General features: G+C 39.9%; 1 protein-coding gene across 2 annotated transcripts in view; it reads left to right on the top strand.

The window, feature by feature from the left end:
* Positions 1–6,548, top strand: part of CCDC190 (coiled-coil domain containing 190) — a 50,145-nt gene extending 43,597 nt beyond the window's left edge. For both annotated transcript variants that reach the window (XM_082403380.1, XM_082403381.1), the window contains 3 exons: positions 80–278; positions 5,054–5,177; positions 5,458–6,548. In XM_082403380.1, coding sequence (XP_082259506.1) covers positions 83–278; positions 5,054–5,177; positions 5,458–6,037 — 900 coding nt within the window. In that variant the 5' untranslated portion in view covers positions 80–82 and the 3' untranslated portion in view covers positions 6,038–6,548. The remainder of the gene's footprint in view (positions 1–79; positions 279–5,053; positions 5,178–5,457) is intronic.
* The last annotated feature ends 15,909 nt before the right edge of the window (positions 6,549–22,457 follow it).

The following is a 22,457-nucleotide window of genomic DNA, read 5'->3' on the forward strand; positions in this document are numbered from 1 at the left end:
AAGCCAGGGGTCAGGTTCCCCATTTTGCTTTATCAGGTCTGTCATGGTGCCTGGGAGAATCTTGTTCTATTGTCTCTAGACCATGAAGAGGATGGAGAGGTACCTGGTCAGGGGACCACTACAGAAGCACTTTGATTTGGAGAGGAAGAATGCCAAGCAGGCTGAAGCCAGACTCAGCCAAAGACTGCAGAGGTTAGAGGATATCTGCCTATACCATGTGAAGTTGCTGACCAGGGAGCAGAGAGAGCTCCAGAAAGAACTGCAGAGGTTGCAGCAAGGTAAGCCTTCCAGGATGGGGAGAGGCAGAGCAGGGCAGCAAGCCATCAGCTGGCTAAGGCAAGAGTAACATCCCCTACCTCATGACGAGGGCCCTTTCAGAGATCTGGACACCAAGAAAGTGAGAACTTCTGATCTCAACTTGGATTTTAGGCTGCCCACCCATCCATGTCCCTCTCTCCCTCAATTACACAGTTCCCTGGAGCAGCCCATGTGCAAACCTTCTTGAGCTAACACTTCTCAGGCTCCCATTCTTTCAAATGAGCTCTCTCTGGCTTAAAGCCTTAATGTTCTACTTTCTTATATCTGGGTTGATTTGGTTTCACTTCTTTTCTATGCCTGGTCAACAAGCATTCATTGAGTAACTATTAATGTGCAAGTCATCTTATGAAAAGGAAGTAAAAAAAAAAAATTTCCCTGGGATTGGCGACCAGAGAGAATTGTGTAACGATGACTGATCTCTGATAGGGCTGAGCAAGGAGCATTTGGCTCTTTTCAACACTCACCAATATGAGAGTCAGGCCCTTCCTTTCTTCTGCAGAAAATGAATTTCTCAACTACCCTCCTTGTACTCCAAAGTGTATTCACATGAGAGCTTACAGATTTTGCTCAGATTAGAAAATTTTGCACAAGCAATTGTTGTGTATTGGTACTGTGATTTCTTTGTCTTCTTAAGCCAAAGGGCAAATATTTCTTTCATTTACCCAAAGAGGCCTCTTTACTCAGAAGCTGTGAGCTCATATTCTTTGTAATAATTCCCTCCCATAAAACCTTCTGTTGCCAAAGAATAATCCTTTCCAAATGTACGCATCACTTAGAAGACTATCCAATGAACATAGACTATATTGTTAAGTAGTTATAACAAGAATAATGCTACTAACTTCATACACTCGTTTCTAGTTAGTAGCTACTGATTATCACAGAAGGAAGGGCTACACAATGATATCCAGAATCTCAGACCTTCCAAAGCTGTCTACACCATCCAGTAAAAAAAGAAGGAAATAAAACTGCCTGCTCAGTGATTCCATCTTCGTCCATTAAACCATGGTAGCTAAGAATACAGACTCTGGACCCAGATTGCCAGGGTTGAAATCCTGGCTCTATCACTTACCAGCTGTGAGGCCTTGGGCAGCTTACTGGACCTGTCTCTGCCTCAGTTTTCTCCAAAGTAGAATGTAAATGATGTTTCCTACCTCATAAAGTCATTTGAGGATGCAGTGAGCACTTGAAACAGTACCTAAACGCAAAATAAGTGCTATATAAGTGTTTGCTCTTATCAATCAATCAGTAAAAGGTTGTTACAGGATTAAAACTCTTCTACTGTTTTGTTGAAAGTTGCCATAGTTATACAGTTTATAGAAACTAGTTCTATTTTCCCCATAATAAAATAACCATATGTTAATATTCAGCATAGAATGGGTCTATCTCAGCTCTTCAAAACTACAGTCCCTTCTTACTTAAGGCAGGTGCAAGAGCCCTGAAAATGATGTAGCATGTTCAAGAGGAAAGCCAAGTATCACAATTGAATGTAAAATCATTTAGGTCTCCACAGCTAATAGGTGGACACAAGACCCTAAAGTAATGTCCAGGCGTCTGGCCTAAGAATTATTTCTAGCCTCCAGCTTTGGGTTTTAAAGAGGAGAAACTGAGCAAATAATTGAACTTCTCTGCTTTCAACTTCCTTGTCTGTAATAAATGGTTAAACCAAACTAGAATGAGAGCTCACAGAATGGAAAAGAATCTTAGAAGCCATTTGGTTGAATCCCACTTCAGTTCTCAAAAAGGATGCTGAAGACCAGATACCTACTCTCGATGGGGTGTTCAAAAGACCAGGTCCAAGGGAGGTGGCTGTCCTTGATGACTAGAGAGCTTGCGTCAGGGACAGGTGGTATAAAAAGAGTCTGGACAAGGAGGCAGCAAACTTTGATTCAAGGGCCTGTCTCTATGTCCTTTAGAAAGTCACATCCTCTCTGAGCCTCAGACTTCTTGACAGTAAAACTAGGGAAGAAAGAAGGAAACAATATGAATTGTCAGTATTTATCAGGCACTGTACTAGGCAATATAGTCCCATGATTCACTTAATGAAATTGTTATTGAGATTCAACTACAGGGTACATGCCAGTTGGTGGATTTTTTTTTAAAATAAATTTATTTATTTTATTTTTGGCTACGTTGGGTCTTCGTTGCTACAAGTGGGCTTTCTCTAGTTGCGGCGAGCGGGGGCTACTCTTCGTTGTGGAGCACAGGTTCTAGGTTCACAGGCTTCAGTAGTTGTGGCTTGCAGGTTCTAGAGCACAGGCTCGGTAGTTGTGGCGCAAGGGCTTAGTTGCTCCGCGGCATGTGGGATCTTCCCGGACCAGGGCTCGAACCCGTGTCCCCTGCATTGGCAGGCGGATTCTTAACCACTGTGTCACCAGGTGTATTGTTTAAAATGCATATTCCCAGTCTTCATCTGTAGAGATTTGGATCAGTAGGTTAGGAATTAGGCTCAAAATCCACATTTTTAACTGAGCTGACACTAAGGCAGATTATTCTGCAACAGGTGTTTTGTGGGCCAGACTTTACAAAACCCTATTACAGCATCTCAGATAGACACAGGAATGCAAATATGAAAAAACATGGTCTGTGCCCTTGAGACGCTCACATTTAAATTGGAAGGTAGCCATGCTTGCAAGAAATTATCGCAGAAAATACTAATTGCTAAATTAGAGTTGTTTACAAAGTAGAACAAGAGCATGGAAAGTTTCCTATGTCTATCAAAGGGGCTCAGGTGAGATGTCCCAGAAGAGCCAGTGTATGAGCAGAATCTTAGAAGAGGAAGAGAATGAAGGTGGGTGGGGTAAGGGGGTGGGCAGTTTGTCACGAGGACACGTGGCAAGGCCACTCCTGGCAGTAGGAAGAGTATGTACAAAGACGCATGCATGAGAATGATTTGCTACAGGTTGCTCAACCTGCAGGGGTGTAAGGGGTGACGAGAAGGTGTAGGTGAAATGTTTACAGACAAAGCAGTGTAGGCAGTGTCTCCAATCATGAATAGCTTCATAGGTCTTGCAAAAGAGTTTAAATCTCACCCTACAGGGTGTGGGAGTAGGGAGATCACATGTCTATGAGAAGGATTACTAAGCTGTAATGTTTAAGGTAGACCAGATAGGAGAATTCCAGAGTGTAGGCCAGGGTTTAAAGGCCTAAACTAGGGCATTGGCCAGGTGAAAAAAAATGAGTATCTTAAGATATTTAGAAAGTGAAATTACATCTTTTTTTTTAACAACTTTATTGGAGTATAATTGCTTTACAATGGTGTGTTAGTTTCTGTTTATAACAAAGTGAATCAGCTGTACATATACATATATCCCCATATCTCCTCCCTCTTGCATCTCCCTCCCACCTTCCCTATCCCACCCCTCTAGGTGGACACAAAGCACGGATCTGATCTCCCTGTGCTATGCGGCTGCTTCCCACGAAATTGCATCTTAAGTGGACCAGCATTTCGAGATATTTAAATGGGGAATTGTCAGAGCTTTATGATTAATTATATGTCCAAGGTAAAGAAAACCAGAGTCAAGAGTATACTTTGTGCCAGGCACAAAGTAGGCACTCAAACATCCTTGTTAAATTGGATAACTGGATAGACACACACACACACACACACACACACACACTCAAGAAGACAACAGAAGAAGAGTGACCCCAAAAGGACTATCTCTTGCCTTGACTACCTCACCAAGAAGTTATTTGATGAAAGAATATTAGGAGTTTAATGTAAATTCTAGGCCCTTTATCTGGTCATAAGTCCTCTGCCTGGTGCCTACTAACCCGTGTAGATTTAGGGAACTCACTCCCATTAGAGCAAACTAGTGCAAGACTTTTAATTCTACGTGACCAACTCATGAGATGTCTTAAAAACAAACCGGGTCCTCTACAGCAACTATGACTACAAGATGCTGAAACATTAACTCAAAGAGCGAAAAACCCACTTACTCATGGCCAGCAGTTGCAGCTCTTGGCTCAGGTGGGTAGGAGGTCACATAATTGAGGTGAATGAAACAATAAGCCACCAGCTCTGTGTATCACTCACACCCAGTCATTTTGTTTTGAAAACACCATGCTTGCCAAATAAAACATTCAGACAAAACCTCCATGGGCCAAGTCAGTTTAAACCTCTGACCTTGGTGTTTCTAAATCTTCTTTCACATATTTGAGGTAAACCTTGGGGAACTGTTTTAGGTTTTTCTGTTTCCATTCATCATGCCAGCTCAGTCTACTGTGTAATGTGATCCAGTGGTATTCATATACTCTTTCTCTGCCCAGAGAACTAGTTTCAATCATTCTTTTCCTTCTTCTCTTACTGTATTAGTTTTTTAGGGCTACCCTAACAAAGCACCACAAACTGGGTGGCTTAAGCAACAGAAGTGTATTCTCACAGTTCTGGAGGCTTGAAGTCCAAAATCAAGAGTCAGTTCCTTCTGAAGGCTGGGAAAGAAGGATCTGTTCCAGGCCACCCTCTTTGGCTTGTAGATGGCCATCTTCTTCCTGTGTCTCTTCCCATCACCTTCCCTCTATCTGAGTCTCTGTGGCCAAATTTCTCTTTATTATAAGGACACCAGTCATATTGGACTAGGGCTCACCCTAATGACCTCATCTTAACTTGATTATCTCTATAAAGGCCCTGTCTCCAAATAAGGTCACATTCTGAAGTACTGGGGATTAGGACGTCTACATATGACATTTGGGGAGGATACAATTCAACCCATAACACCTATTAATTAACTCAAAACAGATATCATCAAGAAAAAGTTCTCCTCTTACTTTGAGAATGGAAGTCAGAAGAGACCAGAAGATGTTCTTATGTTCTCATCACAGGGAAGACAGAAGCACAGGGTTCTACAGGCTAATAAATTTAGGTAAGAAAATGCTTACTAAACTCATGGATATGGCTTCTTCCCAACTGACCTCTTTAAATCGTCCTCTCCCTGAGAAAGTGCTGCCTTTTTCTTGTTAAGGAAAGAGCCATTTCTCCACGTTGTTACCACCCATTCTTGCCCTTCACCCTCTTCTCACCCACTTTATTACCTCACCTAATACCACACTGAAAGGGGCCATGGTCTAATAACTTGAAAATGCTAAATATGAGCCTCTTCATCGGTTTTCAGAGATCTTTCTTCTTTTTACCTCCTTTCCCAGAGCACTGACAACAAATACGATCCAAGAAATATACAAAACCAAGTCCCAGATGCCTCCTTTCCATCACATTGGTCCCAAGGACCCCATGAAAAGCAAAAGGCAGTCGCTATCTCAAAATAACAGAACTTCCCACTTTATAGAAGAGAAGCCGCAAGCCCAAGAGAAATATTCTATAAACCCACTGAAGGGCAAAGACTCCAACAAGGGCATTTCTATTCTATGTCAAGATCAAGACGTCTCCACTCACACCATAGACCAAGGCCCCAGTTCCAGCCCAGCTGGTGGTAGCAGAATGGCACACGGCGATGAGACCAGATCAAATGATGCCAACATAAGGCCAGACCTCGCCACTGGGAAACAAATTCCCCCGAATCCCATGGAATGTGGAGGGAAACTCAAAGGCGAGCCCAAAACATCAACCTACTTAGAGTTGTTTGCAAAGGCCAGAAACGCTCACTACCTCCGGCACCGGGTCCCCCCTGAGTCTGAGAGATTGCTTAGCATTGGGGAGATCTTTGGGCACAAGGAATCCTCACAGCCCAGAGCAGAAAAGGGGTGTGAATACAGGGTGACCATTTAAGTTACTTCCTCTCTAACCATCTAACATATCCTCACAATAACATATGCTATAATCACTAAATAGAAGTGTTTCTCAAGCAACTGTAGTAAGCAATACAAATATATATATGCAATACATATATATGTGTATATATACATACTTTTTTCTTAAAACCTAGTTTTTTGTCTTTTTATGCGAATATAATCTTTCACTGAATGAGCAATGTTAACATGAAAAATGAAGGGAGAGATGAATCTTCCGAAACCATTTTAAGCAATGTACACATGTTGCTAACATCATCAAAATTATGAGTCTACATTGATGTCTAGAGTTTTCCTGAAAGGTAAAATATTAAGGATCCTGCTTACCTTTGCCACCCTTTTCTTATAGGAGATTCTTATGGTGCCACCTGCTGGCAAAATGGCATGGCTCTTCTGTTTGTTTTAGTTTCACATATAAAGGTAAGAATAGAAACTCAATTGAAAATATGTACATAATATGGTCTATAAATAAAATCTCCTCTCCCGCCACAGCTCTGTGCTCTTTTTTGAAGCCCTTTCCTTTCTTCTTTTATTTCCAGATAGCTCCATTTTGGTTTTCTCATTCTCACTTTCTTTTTTTTTAACATCTTTATTGGAATATAATTGCTTTACAATGGCGTGTTCGTTTCTGCTTTATAACAAAGTGAATCAGCTATACATATACATATATCCCCATATCTCCTCCCTCTTGCGTCTCCCTCCCACCCTCCCTCATTCCCACTTTCAGCCTGCTCTTATCAAACTTTTTGGATCCTAAAAAAAGAATAATGAACAGCTTATAAGAAATGTGTCCCCTCTAACATTTTCTTCCAAGAAGCAAAGCAGTGGGGGAAAGCAGGCCAGAGGCAACAAAATTGACTGATGAATACCTAATTTATTTACACCAGCCATGACTGTGCTGGCAGGAATAGGAACACCCAGGGTGGAGAAACTCCTTTGCAAATTTCCAAGTCCTTTATTGTGTGCTCTTTCTCCTTGTCTATCTCCATTACAATCACTCCTCAAGGATGAGTTCTCAAAATGATTCACCCCACTTCTAAATGGGTCTTTTCTCTGTGCTGGCCATAACTTCAGGACAGGGTCATTGCCGAGGCAGCAAGGACCTGGCCTCATCCTAGCCCTCTCCTCCACTTGATTAATTGCCCCTGTTCCAAGTACACCTCAGTCTCATGAACTTGAGAAATAAGCATTCTGCACGTTCCTTCTTGTTATCCTGCTCGTATCTTCATATATCTGATGGACCCAGATCTGCCTGCACCTCTAACACCAAAATTTTATACATTCTATTTCAAATGACATTTCAAGAATTGTAACAAAATTGTGCATTTACAAATCTTCTAACATCATAGATTTTATTCTTATCATTTAGTCTAATACACTTCCTTCTTCAATATGATGGATACAATACTTTTATTGATACAACTCAACACAACCAGAGGGAAAGCTGTTGCATGGGTCCTTGCTTGTCCTAACCCATTAAATTCTATAGAACAGTTTAAATCCTTAATCTTCACAAGCCACACTGAGCTCCAGGATAGCTCTCACTCAATCAGCTTAAAGTCATTCATTCATACCAGAGGTCCCACCTGGGGATAGATGTGCTCCCCAAAAGACATTTGATAATGTCTAGAGATATGTTTGGTTGTCACAACCCAGGTGAGGGGGGTAAAAGACCCTGACCTAGAGACAGTAGCACTGACATATATACACTACCAAATGTAAAATAGATAGCTAGTGGGAAACAGCTGCATAGCACAGGGAGATTGGCTTGGTGCTGTGTGACAACCTAGAGGGGTGGGATAAGGAGGGTGGGAGGGAGACACAAGAGGGAGGGGATATGGGGATATATGTATACGTATAGCTGATTCACTTTGTTATACAGCAGAAACTAACACAACATTGTAAAGCAATTATCCTCCAATAAAGACGTAAAAAAAAAAAAAAAGAGAGAGAGAGATTAAAAAAAAAAAAAAAGACCCTGACCTATAGACCATTGCATTAAACTTTGCAAAACCCTCTAGGGTAGGAAAATCAGTGAGATAATTTCTCCCATTTTATAGGAAAAAAAAAAATGAGCCTCACAATAAGTAAAATAACTCTCTCTATACCAGAATATGAATGAGGAACAAAGGCCAGAATACTGCTTTCCTGTACTATCTTTCTCTCTCAATGAGAAGGGGGGACAACACAATGTCCAATGGCTTATGCCCTCCTTTTCAGCTATGAAATACTTTTCAACCCTATAAATAAAAATCTTTAACAATAAAAATTAGAAAGAAATGGTAAAAAGGAAAACTTCATACTTTAATTTTGAGGGAACGTGACTTTTTTTTTTTACATTCATTCATTTATTCAGAGATGTATTGAGGAGAGACAATGTCTTCTCCATTTACTCCTCCATGAAGAAAAGCAGGTTTTCACCTCGTTACCTGAACATATCCAATGGGGAGGGAATTCACTTTCCACCTGGACGCAGAGGCATCTGGGAAGTCTCAGAGGTGGTGACAGCCTCTCACCCAGAGTCCCAAAATTCTGAAGACAACTGAGGGGGACCCTGAAGGTTCCCACAGTCCTCAGTGTGGGGTAAGATTGGGTAAGTTGCTACCAGTAACACTGGAGGGACCAGCCCTTCTGAGGGTGAAACAGCCCTGAAGGCAAAGCCCAGGGCATCGTACTTGGGGGAAGAGTTTTGCCTCCACACCAAAAGCACTAGGGCAGTTGAAGCCTAGATCCAGTCCAAACAGAAGTCAACAGCCCCATGTCACCAACGACAGCCAGCATAGCAAGGAACCACTGCCCAAAAGAGGGAAGCCCAAGAGGTGTGAACTGTTGCCTGAGCCACTGCCTTCCCTCACCTCATCTGCATCCCTGGGGCATTGAGGGCAGAAGGAGTGAGACAGAGGAGCCTGAGGCAAGCTGCAATAGAACAGGAGCTCCCTGGGGTGGGGAAGATGGACTTTACACCAGACAAGGGTCATAAATAATAATACCTAAATGTGGCTGGAAAAATATCAACAAGAAATAAAACTTTTAAAACAGAAATGACTGGAAGTTATTGGATCAGATTGAGATAGTATTAAACAAAGTTATACCTCACCAAGCTGAGATTTCTCAATCTAATCTATGTGGAGAGGCACTGTGCTAAGAAACATTAACTACAGTCACACCTCGGAGATATTTCAGTTTGGTTCTAGACCACCACAATAAATCAAATATCAAAATAAAGTGAGTCGGGACTTCCCTGGCAGTCCAGTGATTAAGGCTGTGTGCTTCCAATGCAGGGGTTGTGAGTCCAATCCCTGGTCTGGGAATGAAGATCCCACATGCCACATGGCGTGGCCAAAATATTTAAAAAAAAAAAAAAAAAAAGGTTTAAAATAAAAGAACAAAGCGAGTCACATGAATTTTTGGGTTTCCCAGTGCATATAAAAGTTACATTTACACTATATTGTAGTCTATTAAGTGTACAACAGCATTATGTCTAAAAAAACAATGTTCTAATTTCATTCTTTTACATGTAGCTGTCCACTTTTCCCAGCACCACTTATTGAAGAGGCTCTCTTTTCTCCACTGTATATTTTTGCCTCCTTTATCAAAGATAAGGTGACCATAAGTGTGTGGGTTTATCTTTGGGCTTTCTATCCTGTTCCATTGATCTATCTTTCTATTTTTGTGCCAGTACCATACTCTCTTGATTACTGTAGCTTTGTAGTGTAGTCTGAAGTCAGGGAGCTTGATTCCTCCAGTTCCATTTTTCTTTCTCAAGATTGCTTTGGTTATTTGGGGTCTTTTGTGCTTCCATACAAATTGTGAAATTTTTTGCTCTAGTTCTGTGAAAAATGTCATTGGTAGTTTGATAGGGATTGCATTGAACCTGTACATTGCTTTGGGTAGTACAGTCATTTTCAGAATGTTGATTCTTCTAATCCAAGAACATGGCGTATCTCTCCATCTGTTTGTATCATCTTTAATTTCCTTCATCAGTGTCTTATAGTTTTCTGCATATAGGTCTGTTACATAGGCAGAACACTCTATGACATAAATCACAGCAAGATCTTTTTTGACCCACCTCGTAGAGAAATGGAAATAAAAACAAAAATAAACAAATGGGACCTAATGAAACTTAAAAGCTTTTGCACAGCAAAGGAAACCATAAACAAGATGAAAAGACAACCCTCAGAATGGGAGAAACTATTTGCAAACGAAGCAACTGACAAAGGATTAATCTCCAAAATATACAAGCAGCTCATGCAGCTCAATATCAAAAAAACAAACAACCCAATCCAAAAATGGGCAGAAGACCTAAATAGACATTTCTCCAAAGAAGATATACAGATTGCCAACAAACACATGCAAGGATGCTCAACATTACTAATCATTATAGAAATGCAAATCAAACCTACAATGAGGTATCACCTCACACCAGTCAGAATGGCCATCATCAAAAGGTCTACAAACAATGAATGCTGGAGAGGGTGTGGAGAAAAGGGAACCCTCTTGCACTGTTGGAGGGAATGTAAATTGATACAGTCACTATGGGGAACAGTATGGAGGTTCCTTAAAAAACTAAAAATAGAACTACCATATGACCCATCAATCCCACTACCGGGCATATACCCTGAGAAAACCATAATTCAAAAAGAGACATGTACCACAATGTTCATTGCAGCTCTATTTACAATAGCCAGGACATGGAAGCAACCTAAGTGTCCATCGTCAGATGAATGGATAAAGATTTGGCACATATATACAATGGCATATTACTCAGCCATAAAAAGAAACAAAATAGAGTTATTTGTAGTGAGGTGAATGGACCTAGAGTCTGTCATACAGCGTGAGAAGTAAGTCAGAAAGAGCGAAACAAATACCGTATGCTAACACATATCTATGGAATCTAAAAAAAAAAAAAAAAGGTTCTGATGAACCTAGGAGCAGGACAGGAATAAAGACACAGACATAGAGAATGGACTTGAGGACATGGGGTGGGGGAAGGGTAGCTGGGACAAAGTGAGAGAGTAGCGTTGATATTTACACACTACCAAATGTAAAATAGATAGCTAGTGGGAAGCAGCTGAATAGCACAGGGAGATCAGCTCGGTGCTTTGTCACCACCTAGAGGGGTGGGATAGGGAGGGTGGGAGGGAGATGCAAGAGGGAGGAGATATGGGGATATATGTATACATATAGCTGATTCATTTTATTATGCAGCAGAAACTCACACAACATTGTAAAGCAACTATACTCCAGTAAAGACGTTAAATATATATATATATACTTGAAGCAAATAAAAGAAATATTAACCTTCAAAAAGAACAATGTACATAACTTAAGTTAAAAATACTTTATAGCTAAAAAAAAGTCAAGGCTATTGTAATAGTAACATCAAAGATCACTGATAACAGATCACCATAACAAATATAATAATAATGAAAAAGTCTGAAATATTACGAGAATTGCCAAAATGTGACACAGAGATAGGAAGTAAACAAATGAACCCATAGACTTGCTCAACGCAGAGTTGCCACAAACTTTCAATTTGTAAAGATGCAATATCTGCAAAGCACAATAAAGTGAAACAGATTCCTTGTATCTGTACAAGGAATGCAAATATTTATCATATGGTCCTCACCTCAAATGTGGCTTGAGATATGGTCCCCTTGAGATTTATAGGAGGAAAAATTTTACCTAATTAGATGTAATATGAACTATACCCCAATATTCCCAACTTCCCACCACTTATTGTTGTTCATGTGTTGCTGCTGTGTCCTAAGAGTAGGCATCAATCAATTAGAAACTATAAATGAAATGTAATGTAATTAATTCAATTAGTTTGAACTGTTCACGCTTAATTCCATTAAAGATGTACCATGAAACTGGTAATAAAGAAACCTTCCCAGTGAAAGAAAAACACATAACAAATATACACAAAGACTCCAAACACACTTAACACATGTTGCTTGGAATCAAAACCAATACCAGGGGCTTCCCTGGTGGCACAGTGGTTAAGAATCCACCTGCCAATGCAGGGGACACGAGTTCGAGCCCTGGTCCGGGAAGATCCCACATGCCACGGAGCAGTTAAGCCCGTGTGCCGCAACTACTGAGCCTGCGCTCTAGAGTCTGAAAGCCACAACTACTGAGCCCACGTGCCACAACTACTGAAGCCCACACGCCTAGAGCCCGTGCTCCACAACAAGAGAAGCCACAACAATGAGAAGCCCGTGCACTGCAACTAGAGAAAGCCCGCGCACCGAAGACCCAACACAGCCTTAAATTAATTAATTAATTAATTAATTTTAAAAACCAATACCAGCATGAACTCTCTTAGCTCAAAATTATTATTAATAAAATATTATTTCAAAAGTGTGTGATAAAGAGAAAATGTATGCAAGCTATATAAAGAGATACTTAGTTATGCAATTCACGACTGGGAAATTTTTGAACACTTTTGCTGAGGACTATTTGTTCATATTAAGGCAAAAGAAATGAGACAAAGGGCATAGACAGTGTGTTCTAAAGCAAAGCACAAAAGCTAGGACTGCTAAAACGAGTGACTGAAATGTCTTACAGCGGTGGTGAGAGCAACAGAAGCGGACAAGCACGTGCCTGCAGAGCCATCCCTAAGTCCTCAGCCTGTTTCCCTCTTAGCTTGAGCTCCAGCAAATAGGATAGTATGAAAAGAATCATTAGTGATTCCAATAATTATTTTGATTTTTTTTGCATAAATAAACTTTTTTCTAATTGAAGTATAGTTAATTTACAATGTTGTTTTAGTTTCAAGTGTACAACAAAGTGATTCAGTTATACATATATATTCTTTTTCAGATTCTTTTCCATTATAGGTTATTACAAGATATTGAGTATAGTTCCCTGTGCTATACTGAGGTCCTTGTTGTTTACCTATTTTATATATAGGCGTGTGTATATATTATTCCCAAACTCCTAATTTATCCCCACCTTTCCCTTTGATAACCATAAGTTGTTTTCTATGTGAGTCTATTTCTGTTTTGTAAATAAGTTCATTTGTATCATTTTTTAGATTCCACAAATAAGTGATATCATATGATATTTGCCTTTCTCTGTCTGACTTACTTCATTTAGTATGATAATCTCTAGGTCCATCCATGTTGCTGCAAATGGCATTATTTCATTCTTTTTATGGCTGAATAATATTCCTTTGTGTATATAAACCATATCTTCTTTACCCATTCATCTGTTAATGGACATTTAGGTTGCTTTCATGTCTTGGCTATTGTAAATAATGCTGCTCTGAACATTGCATGTATCTTTTCGAAGTGTAGTTTTCTCTGGATATATGCCTAGGAGTGGGATTGCAGGATCATATTATTTTAATATTATTAAATAAAAGATCAGATAGACTTTTGTAGAATATGTATAAGCATTCATATTTGAATGATATTTTTCTTAAAGGATTTCCCTCATTTTCTTTAGGGGGTACACAACACACAAACACACACAGTAGTTTCCTCAAAAACTGGCTATGAAAGGAAGGTGCCCCCATGGTCTCAGATGATGGTTCACCACAAATGTTCACACCCACAATGTAGCAGCTCTCAGGATATGAGTGGGAGGTTATCATGTTTCAGAGAGCTCCATCTCCAGCTTAGATGTGAATAGTTGCCATAATATGTTTTTCAAGTCCCAGTAAATTTGGTACAATTTTTCAATAGTGTATTCATCCAGGTCCATCTGGAAATAACAGCAAAACTAAATATAATTTGGGTCTTAAAATTAAAGGAAAATTAGATTTTTTTAATTTGGATTAAGAAGCATTTAACATGCATAGGAAGATTAAAAGTTATGGATGGAAAGAGACTAGCAAGATAGGGCTTCTCTGGGAATTACTGGGAACGTGAGGACATGTTATCTCATAGTCCAAACTGTGCCTTACCAAGCCTATGGAAAGCTAACAGATCAAGCTTTGCTGGCTCCTAATACTTCTGTCCTTGTAGCAGAAGCACTAACTACTGGTGTCATGACCAAAGAAGAAACAAGTACCTGCATTAAAAACAGAACAGGGAACTCAATTCTAAAATCAAGACAATTATCTGAGCAGCAATAAGATGAGTAGCTTTTTTCTCCTATTGTAACAACTAATCCCCCAGGGATGTTCCTTCATTATAGAAGATAATGAATGATTATTCATCCATACCTAACCTTACTTTTACCTCATAGCCAACCTTGCAGAGGTTGCAAATAATTCACATTCAGGAGAATATCCTCTCTGAAATCTGGTTCAGAGTGCTCAGAACCTCTAGGTTGAAGAGTTCTACAGCTCACCCCTACTTTACCATTTCATTCTAAATATCACTAGAAAATAAGCAAGCCTGTTTTTAGTAACATGGAAATAACCATCTTGTTTATATTCGTCATCTCAGAGTTTTTCTGCAAGATATTGGAGATGGTAAAGGCTTTAGGGATTAACCAGTTCAGCCTCAAAGTGTGAAATGACTTCTTCAAAACATCGGAAAATGAAAACACTTGTTTTCAGTGATTTCCCACCATTGATGTTGGTTTAGAGTTGAAAGTTTGTTCACCCTGTGTAAACCAATGACCCTCCCTAGTGGCGAAGATGGGAGGTCCTAGCAAGTAACCTTGAGAGCAAAGAGATTAGTTATGAACCTAAATTTCCCAAAGGGTATTCCAAGAGACGTTGCTAAGTGCTATAGGAAAGAAAGATTCTGGGCTAAAACAAGTTTGGAGAAATCTGGGCTAAAAAATGAAAACAAATTACTATGGGACCTCTCTAAGTCTTTAATAAGCTAAAGTTGTAGTGAATGTTTACAGGAAAATTATGTCATGCTGAATTTCCCTAAATAAGACGACCATGAAAACTTTGTCCATAAATCATCTTCGGGGACTCTGATGATTCACTAAGCACACCTGTCTCTTGGAATAGAAACTCTCTCTTGGAATAGAACCTAGATTAAGATAAGTTTTTATCTCATATAGGTCAAATAGTCAGCAAAGTTCTTACAAACTCCAGATGGTGATAGCAGGAATGGCATTTTTCTTAGAGGGCAGTTTCCTTATAGGTTCCCCACGTGCATATAGATACACACATTCACACATGTGCACACATACACACACAAACAGGGCAACAGCCTCACAAGAACTCTTGGGGTAAAATGACAGAAATAGTAAGAAGATGAGGAAATATTTGTGGCTGTTCAGCTGCTTTATATATATGGTATCAGGAGGTAATCTTTGCTTCATTTGACAGATGAGAAATGTGAAGTTTAGAGATCCGAATGCAGCTGGATCCTGCATAGACAAGTACGGAGCTGGGGATCAAGGCTATTTCTTGAGCAAGCTCCAAAGCCTGTGTTTTCCCCACTGCATTATACCACCTTGTTTTCTTCCATCCAAAAGTTCAATAACAAAACAATTGACAAACAAATCAATAACAAAAATTACTAATGCCAAGCACTGTGCTAGGAGCTTCAGTACAGTTCCTGACCACAAGGAGTTTGTATCTAGTGGAATAAATACACCCAAAGAAAAAGACAATTAAAATTGATGTTGCAGTCACAATTGTTGTCTATTCCCTAACATCTGTTCCACCCCAACAAATCAAACAAAACCATGAAGGCAATTCTATTCTGCCTACCAGTGACTCATTCAGGAAAGGGCATGTGACTCAACCCTTGCCAATTACACATGAGGAGAGGTAAACAGTGGGGTTCTGGGAAAAGTATTCCTATTCTCAAGAAATCAAGAAATAGGAAAAGTATTCCTATTCTCAAGAATTGCTTGCATCATTTACACACTGTCATATCTGGATGTGATTCCCTGAACTGCTGTCATCATCTTGCTGCAGGAAGTGCAGCAAGAGGGAGAGATGAGCAGGAGATAGAGCTGGAGAAGTAGATAGCAATCAGATTGTCATAAAGCGCTTTATATTTAGGGTGACTATACAATTTACCAACCAAACTGAAACACTTCTGAGAGTGAAAAGGGATGCTACTAATAAATAAGCTGGGACAAGAAGCACAAAATAAATGAATCTACTTACATAACATGCTAAGGAGTTCGGGCTTTTCTGGGTCTGGCTACTTCATGAGTTTTAAAGAAAGAAAGGTTGTAACCCATCCATATTTTAGATACATCTTTCTGGCCACAATGGACAGATACATCTTTACATATTTACATATACATCTTTACATCTTTACATATTTACATCTTTACATATTTATATCTTTACATCTATACATCTTTACATATTTTAGATACATCTTTCTGGCCACATAGGGACAGAACTAGAATCAGAGGATAAAACAGGAGGCATGGTCCATATGAGGGAGGTTGAGGGACTAAATATGGGAGGGTAGTGAAGATAAAGAGGAGGGATAGATTTGAAAAATGTTAAAGAGGCAAATAATTAAGAGGACCTGGTGACTGATTAGGTTCTGAAGGGAGAAGGTAAGATGGGATTCTGAGAGGGACTCAGGTTCCTGGGTTGGACATCTGCCAGAAAGGTGTTGCCATTTCCCAGGACTGGGAACACATGAAAAGCAGAGTCTTCACCTCATCCTGGGGACACCTAGGCAACTGAAAATCTAAGACTGGGGGAGGCTAAGCTCACTTGAATCTGCTGAGCGGGCTTGTGCCTGAGATGATGTCTTGATGGGAATCACAGAGAGTAAATTAGCGGTGGGGGAGATCGTTAGTTCTCCTCTCAATCTCTCTGGCAAAGATTAAGAATGAGAGAAAAATTTGAAGGCAGAGAATCAGTTAGTGGCTAGAGGCACAGAACAGGTAAAGGAGACAAAACCTCACCTTTGTCTGCAGGAGCTCCTCCATGCCTGGATTCTAGACAATAGCCATGCTGTAGCTCTAGTCAAATCATTCCCTTCCTTCCAATAATCGATCTCTCTCTCCCTCATTTTATCGCCTTACTATTTTATCAGTTTTAATATAATTAGGGGGCCTGACTTTTATTAAGCATTCCAATACACGGCTAAGATAGTATTTGAGATATGGTGACTGCCAGCCAGGCAATAAAACATTCACTGTCCTATTGTTTGAGAATTCATTCATTCATTCATTCATCCAACAAATATCTTAAATGAGCACAATTAAGTGATAGATGCTATCCTTTTATTCCAGAGGACAAAAAGCAAGGCATGATCAGTGCATGGACAGCCAACTTCATGGCTATTTATTCATGCCTGTGAATCTAATCTATAAAGACATCTGATAGTCTAGTCTGTCAGGAAAACACACTACTCTCTCTCCCCTCCCAACTTCCCCTTGATGACTTCATCATATACCTTTACAAGAGCCAAAAGAGCAAAAAGCGAGGAAGCTTACCTGAAGTAAGCTCTGAATGTGACCAAGATAAAATAATACACAGTTTCTGTAGGTTAAAAATGAGTTTTCTCCTTTCATGTTATAGAACTTTTTTTGCAGAAGATTGTTCTCAGTCTTAGAAGACTTTCTTTCTGTGCTCCAACCTCAGTGCCTTCAAAACAACAGTATTTATTACAAACTTACAGCTGGTAATGATCAAAGTGAAAGTGGCCTTGCGATGACTTAAAAAGTAGTTAATCTCTTAAGGGAAAACTACCTTCAGTTAATACAGAACTCTCCTTTATTTGGTCATTCATTGATTGCATGTTTATTGGGTACTCTATCCAAAGTCCCCATCCCAGGTGTTGGGAACACTGAAAACGTGCATATATAACCCTCCCTCTTGGAGCATTTACTCTGGCAGGGGAGCCAAACAATAAGAAAGTAATTATTCTATTAATTTTTAATCATGGTTATGATGAGTGTTAGAAAGAAGTACAGGTGCTAAGAAAGCCTAAAACATATGTGCTGACCTAGTCTGGAGAGTCGAGGAAGGCTTCTAGGAGGGCAGATGATCAAGCTGAGATCCGATGGGAAGGAGAAATCGGCCAGGGAAAAGGAATGGGTGAGGTAGAGAGTTTCCGGAAGGAAGATAAACCTGCGTGAAGGACCTTAGGAGAGAAGCTGCGTGGGGTGATGGGGGTCCTAAAAGAAGAGCAGTATGGTTGGAGCTAAGAAAGAGAAAGGGAGGGGCTGGGAATGAGCTGAAAAGGTTTGTAGAGAAGGCAGGGGCCTCACTACTGAAAGTTTTCAGTTAAGCAACATTAAAATAACATACTTTGGGAGATTTATATAATTATTTCCAAGGCATATGGTAGCACAATGGTATTTCGGGAATGGATTCGGAGACTGGGGCTTTTGTTGGAACAGCTGTAACTAGATAGGAAATGGGAATGTTCTTGACTCACACCAACCCAAGACAAGTGAGGTTCTGGTGCTGTTCACCTAGTACCTTACACGGAACAAAACTTACCAATCCTGTGTTCATTTGTTATTTCTCCAGGATTGCATATACCTGGAAAGTAAGCCAGAGGAAGGGAGTGGGACAGACAGCTGAGCAGTGTCCTTGCAAATTATTTAAAAGAAAAGAATCTCACGATAGTTGTCTTCTTCTCTCAAGCTCTATGGAGTTCAACTTAGCACACGCTGGGTCAACACAAGTATGGATCTCTAATCTCCTGGGACCTTGAAAATGGAATGGTAACAAACCCCTCAACCATAACTAATTCAACATATGTTATAGACATCGTTTGGCATAGAATTATTATTAGTCTAGTTTTCCAAATGGAATTGAAGAACAAACACATCCAAACCCAGGTTAGACAGACAGTGAAGGGCTAAGTCTTGTGCCTGCTAGAGCAGCTTATCCTATCCAAATTACTGAACAGGACAAAGAACTGAATCTCCATTATAAGCTCAAACATTAATATGAGTATAGATACACATATGCACAAGCATGTACATTTATACATATGTGAATAGACACAAATATTCATTACCATATTTTATCTGACCCAAAATGCCATATTTTATAGGATGCAATATTATGTCATGTACTAGTAAGAGAGAAAAAAATGTCAATTAAATTATGACATGCTATTGACTACAAGATGCATCATAATTTCAAAGAAATGAAAATGAAAATTTCAGAACTGACAAAATGAGGTGTATCTGAGTGTGCATATCGTGTGTGTGACACACACATACTTTTTAAAAATATCCTTCACCTGTGAAGAACCAAACATCATGTTAGAACTAAAATAAAACCTTTGGTGATAGTCTTCTATCACCCAAATCATAAGAAATCAGAAAAAAGATTACATGAGCTAAAAATTAAGATTACGCTGAAATCCCTTTATTCCCACTTAAGTCCCATTTAATGCATGAAGCCTTTTCCAACAGATCTCCCTCTCCTGGCACTGCTGGAACACCTGCCATCTGCACTACACAATTCTACAATTGAGGAGAGAAAGTCTTGTTTTGACCTCTCGTTGTTTCTGTATTTAAATTGTGTTTCCCTGTCAAGAATTAAGGTCCCTGCAATGTCTGTGTGAGGGGGGGATGGGGTGACTGGGGTCGTGTTTTCTATCTGTCCCCTGCAGTTTAGCGTGAGCCGCCATAAATACCCTGGCTCTTGACTTGCCTCCCATTTCTGTAAAATACAAGAAGTGAGTGCCCTCAATAGGTTGTTCATTGGTGTTCTTGGAGATTTTCAAAAGGGAAAAAGGCCATATAGGAAAATCAATTTAAGATTTCTCACTGTGACCACAAATTCCCCTTTTACTAAATTCTTTACTTAGTTTTAATCCAGGAATATTTATGAAATAACTGCTAGGCCCTGCTGGGCTAGGTGCTGGGGATACAAGGGGAAGAACTAACACTTGCTGCTTGCTGAGCACTCACCTTGTGCCAGATGACGGCCTGGAGCTGCTCAGAGAGCGGAGTGGGACAGACACACCAACAAGCAAGGACAATGCACGCTGACCTTCTCACGTGACACAAGGGAGGTCTGGCAAATAGGTTTGTTTCTCATGGGCCATAATTGCAGCTGTGTTGAGAAGAATTCTGAAACCCTAACACTTAACAACATATCTGAACCCTTGTAAGGCGTCATTGTGAAGGAATTCCTTAAAAAAGCACAGCTGAGCAAAGGAAAGAAGACAAGTCACTCATTAACAACTTGCCCTATTTTGGTAGTTTAGCCAGGGTCATAAAGACATAATTTTTAATTATTTTATGATTGAATAATGTATGTTAATTGTTGGCTTTTCGAAAGTAAAAAACATGTTACAGGGAGCTAAAAATGATACATAGTCCCACAGATAGGAGAAATACTGTCAACATGTTAGCATATTTCTTTCCAATCTTTTTCCTAAGCATCGTCAAAAAGGAGGAACATTTCAACAACCATATGTAAAGAGAAACCTTCATCTTTTGGTTTCTGTTAAGGAATGGAGAACAGTTCCCAAAGCATATTCATAGAGCACTCTTACCACAAGATACTCTCAAAAAGGAGGTCCGTGTTTAAATATATCTGGGATACACTACAGCCTGTATCCCCATCCTAGGTTTGGGTGAGGGGTAGTGGTAACATAGTATTAGTGTAACCAAGCAGGACCCTATGGGCCTTCCCGGGACAGACCCCACCTCCACCCCATGTCCTCTGTCTGCCTTTTTTCTGTAAAAAAATTTTAGCTTCCTAGGCCTTCCCTGTGTTCCAAAGAATAAATTCAATCAGAGAAGTGAGAAAATGCAGAAACAAAGGAAAGCAGTCAAGCAAGACAAAATAATAATAGTTTAGCCACTAAACAAAGTCAAGGGCCTTTAGTTCCTCCTCAAGGGCTATAGATTATATTCTGAGCCATATTCTTTGAGCTGTTTTGCAGATACAGAAACAGCCACCAGGTGGAAGAAGTTAACTGTATGAAGATCCCAGACAGGTTGAAAAAAGAAGGTTGATGATGTTAACTTCCAATTACCTCACCACCAACCAATCAGAAGAATATCCATGAGCTGATCACAATACCCTGCAAACCTCTCCCTCACCCTGTCTTTAAAAACCTTTCCCTAAAAGCCTTCAAGGAGTTCAAGTCTTTTAAGCACTAGCCACCTGGATTCATTGCTTGGTTTCCTTCAATAAATGCTGCACTTTCCTTCACCATAACCCCGTGTTGGTAGATTGGCTTTAGCGCACACAGGTGAGCAGACCCAAGTTTGGTTCAGTAACACTAGCATAGCAAAGATTTTGAGAAGTTCCACAGAAAAGAAACATATTCTCGTGAAAACTTCTCTTTTTTCTTACTTTCTGTCTTCGTTCCTTCCCTTCTTCTTTTCTCTCTCGCTCTCCTTTCCTCTCCTCCTTCCTCCTTTTCTTGCTTACTTGCTTGGATTACCAACTAACACCTTGCAGCGGATTTACATTCCTGCAGAATACACTTGGGAAATACTTTCTCAGTTGATGTTCCCAGGTTTCCAAATTTATATGCTTCCCAGGTCCAAGGAGCCAAGGTGAGGGAAGCGAGCCTACCTCAAGCAAGATGGTAAGTGATAGGATGCTTGCCTTGTACCTAGTGGTACTCGCTGAGGTATAGTCCCTCAGAAAATACTGTGTGAGCTGAATAAGTTTACCAAGTAAAACCCTACCAGGCTGTACCTACTGGAATTGGTAGGAAAAAAGTCAAAGTGAAGAACTAATAAGGTTTGAAAACTCTTTAAACTTTCAATTTACATAGAGATCTGCTATCTTCATTTCCCAAACCTAAAATTTCTCTTCTATGATCCAAAGTGAAGGCATTTTTATAATTAAGACATATTTCTTACCCACCAACAGTATGACGGGTACCAGCAGCCTCCAGACTGAAGGAGGCAGAACTCCAAATATCAGGTTGGTCATAACTGCACCTGGGCATTCAACACTGGAACGTGGGCCTTAAGGATGCAGACAGAGGTGCTGTGAGGACCTTATGTCATCAGATTTGTCCCAAGTTGTTATCATCTGCAAGATACCATCCTAAGCAAATGTTCTTTTAATTTTCCTTCAAACTGGATATCTGTTTAGTTTAACAACCATATATATGTGTCCACTATATGAAAGGAGCCTGGAATATAAAAGAAAACTTCCACTTTCCAGAAACTTCTAGTATAAAAACATTGACAGCTATCCTGTGCCTTTACCCAAGAAATGGCTGGGGGTGGGGCAGTGGTCCCAGAGGTGTAATATCCATCACCTCTAGCTTGAGGTAGGAGCTTTCCACACCAGGGAAGCCTCAAAATGAGACACTTAGCCTGGGTCCCATCACACTGGTAAATTCTGCCCCTGTAATGAAAATCTCAGTCTGCACAGAATTTGTGCTGGCTTTTAGCTATTTTATTCCGTATAAAGGTACAGCTTGATCTTTAGTGATTTATTACCCACAGCAGAATTGCTTCACTGTTTTATCTAGTTTAATTCTGGGTGATTTAGTTTAATTATTGAGCATTTATTTTTTAAACATATTTATTATTTGTAATCTTAATTTTAATTTATT

Source organism: Balaenoptera borealis, assembly GCF_965194805.1.
Source record: "Balaenoptera borealis genome assembly, chromosome: 1".
Lineage (NCBI taxonomy): Eukaryota > Metazoa > Chordata > Mammalia > Artiodactyla > Balaenopteridae > Balaenoptera > Balaenoptera borealis.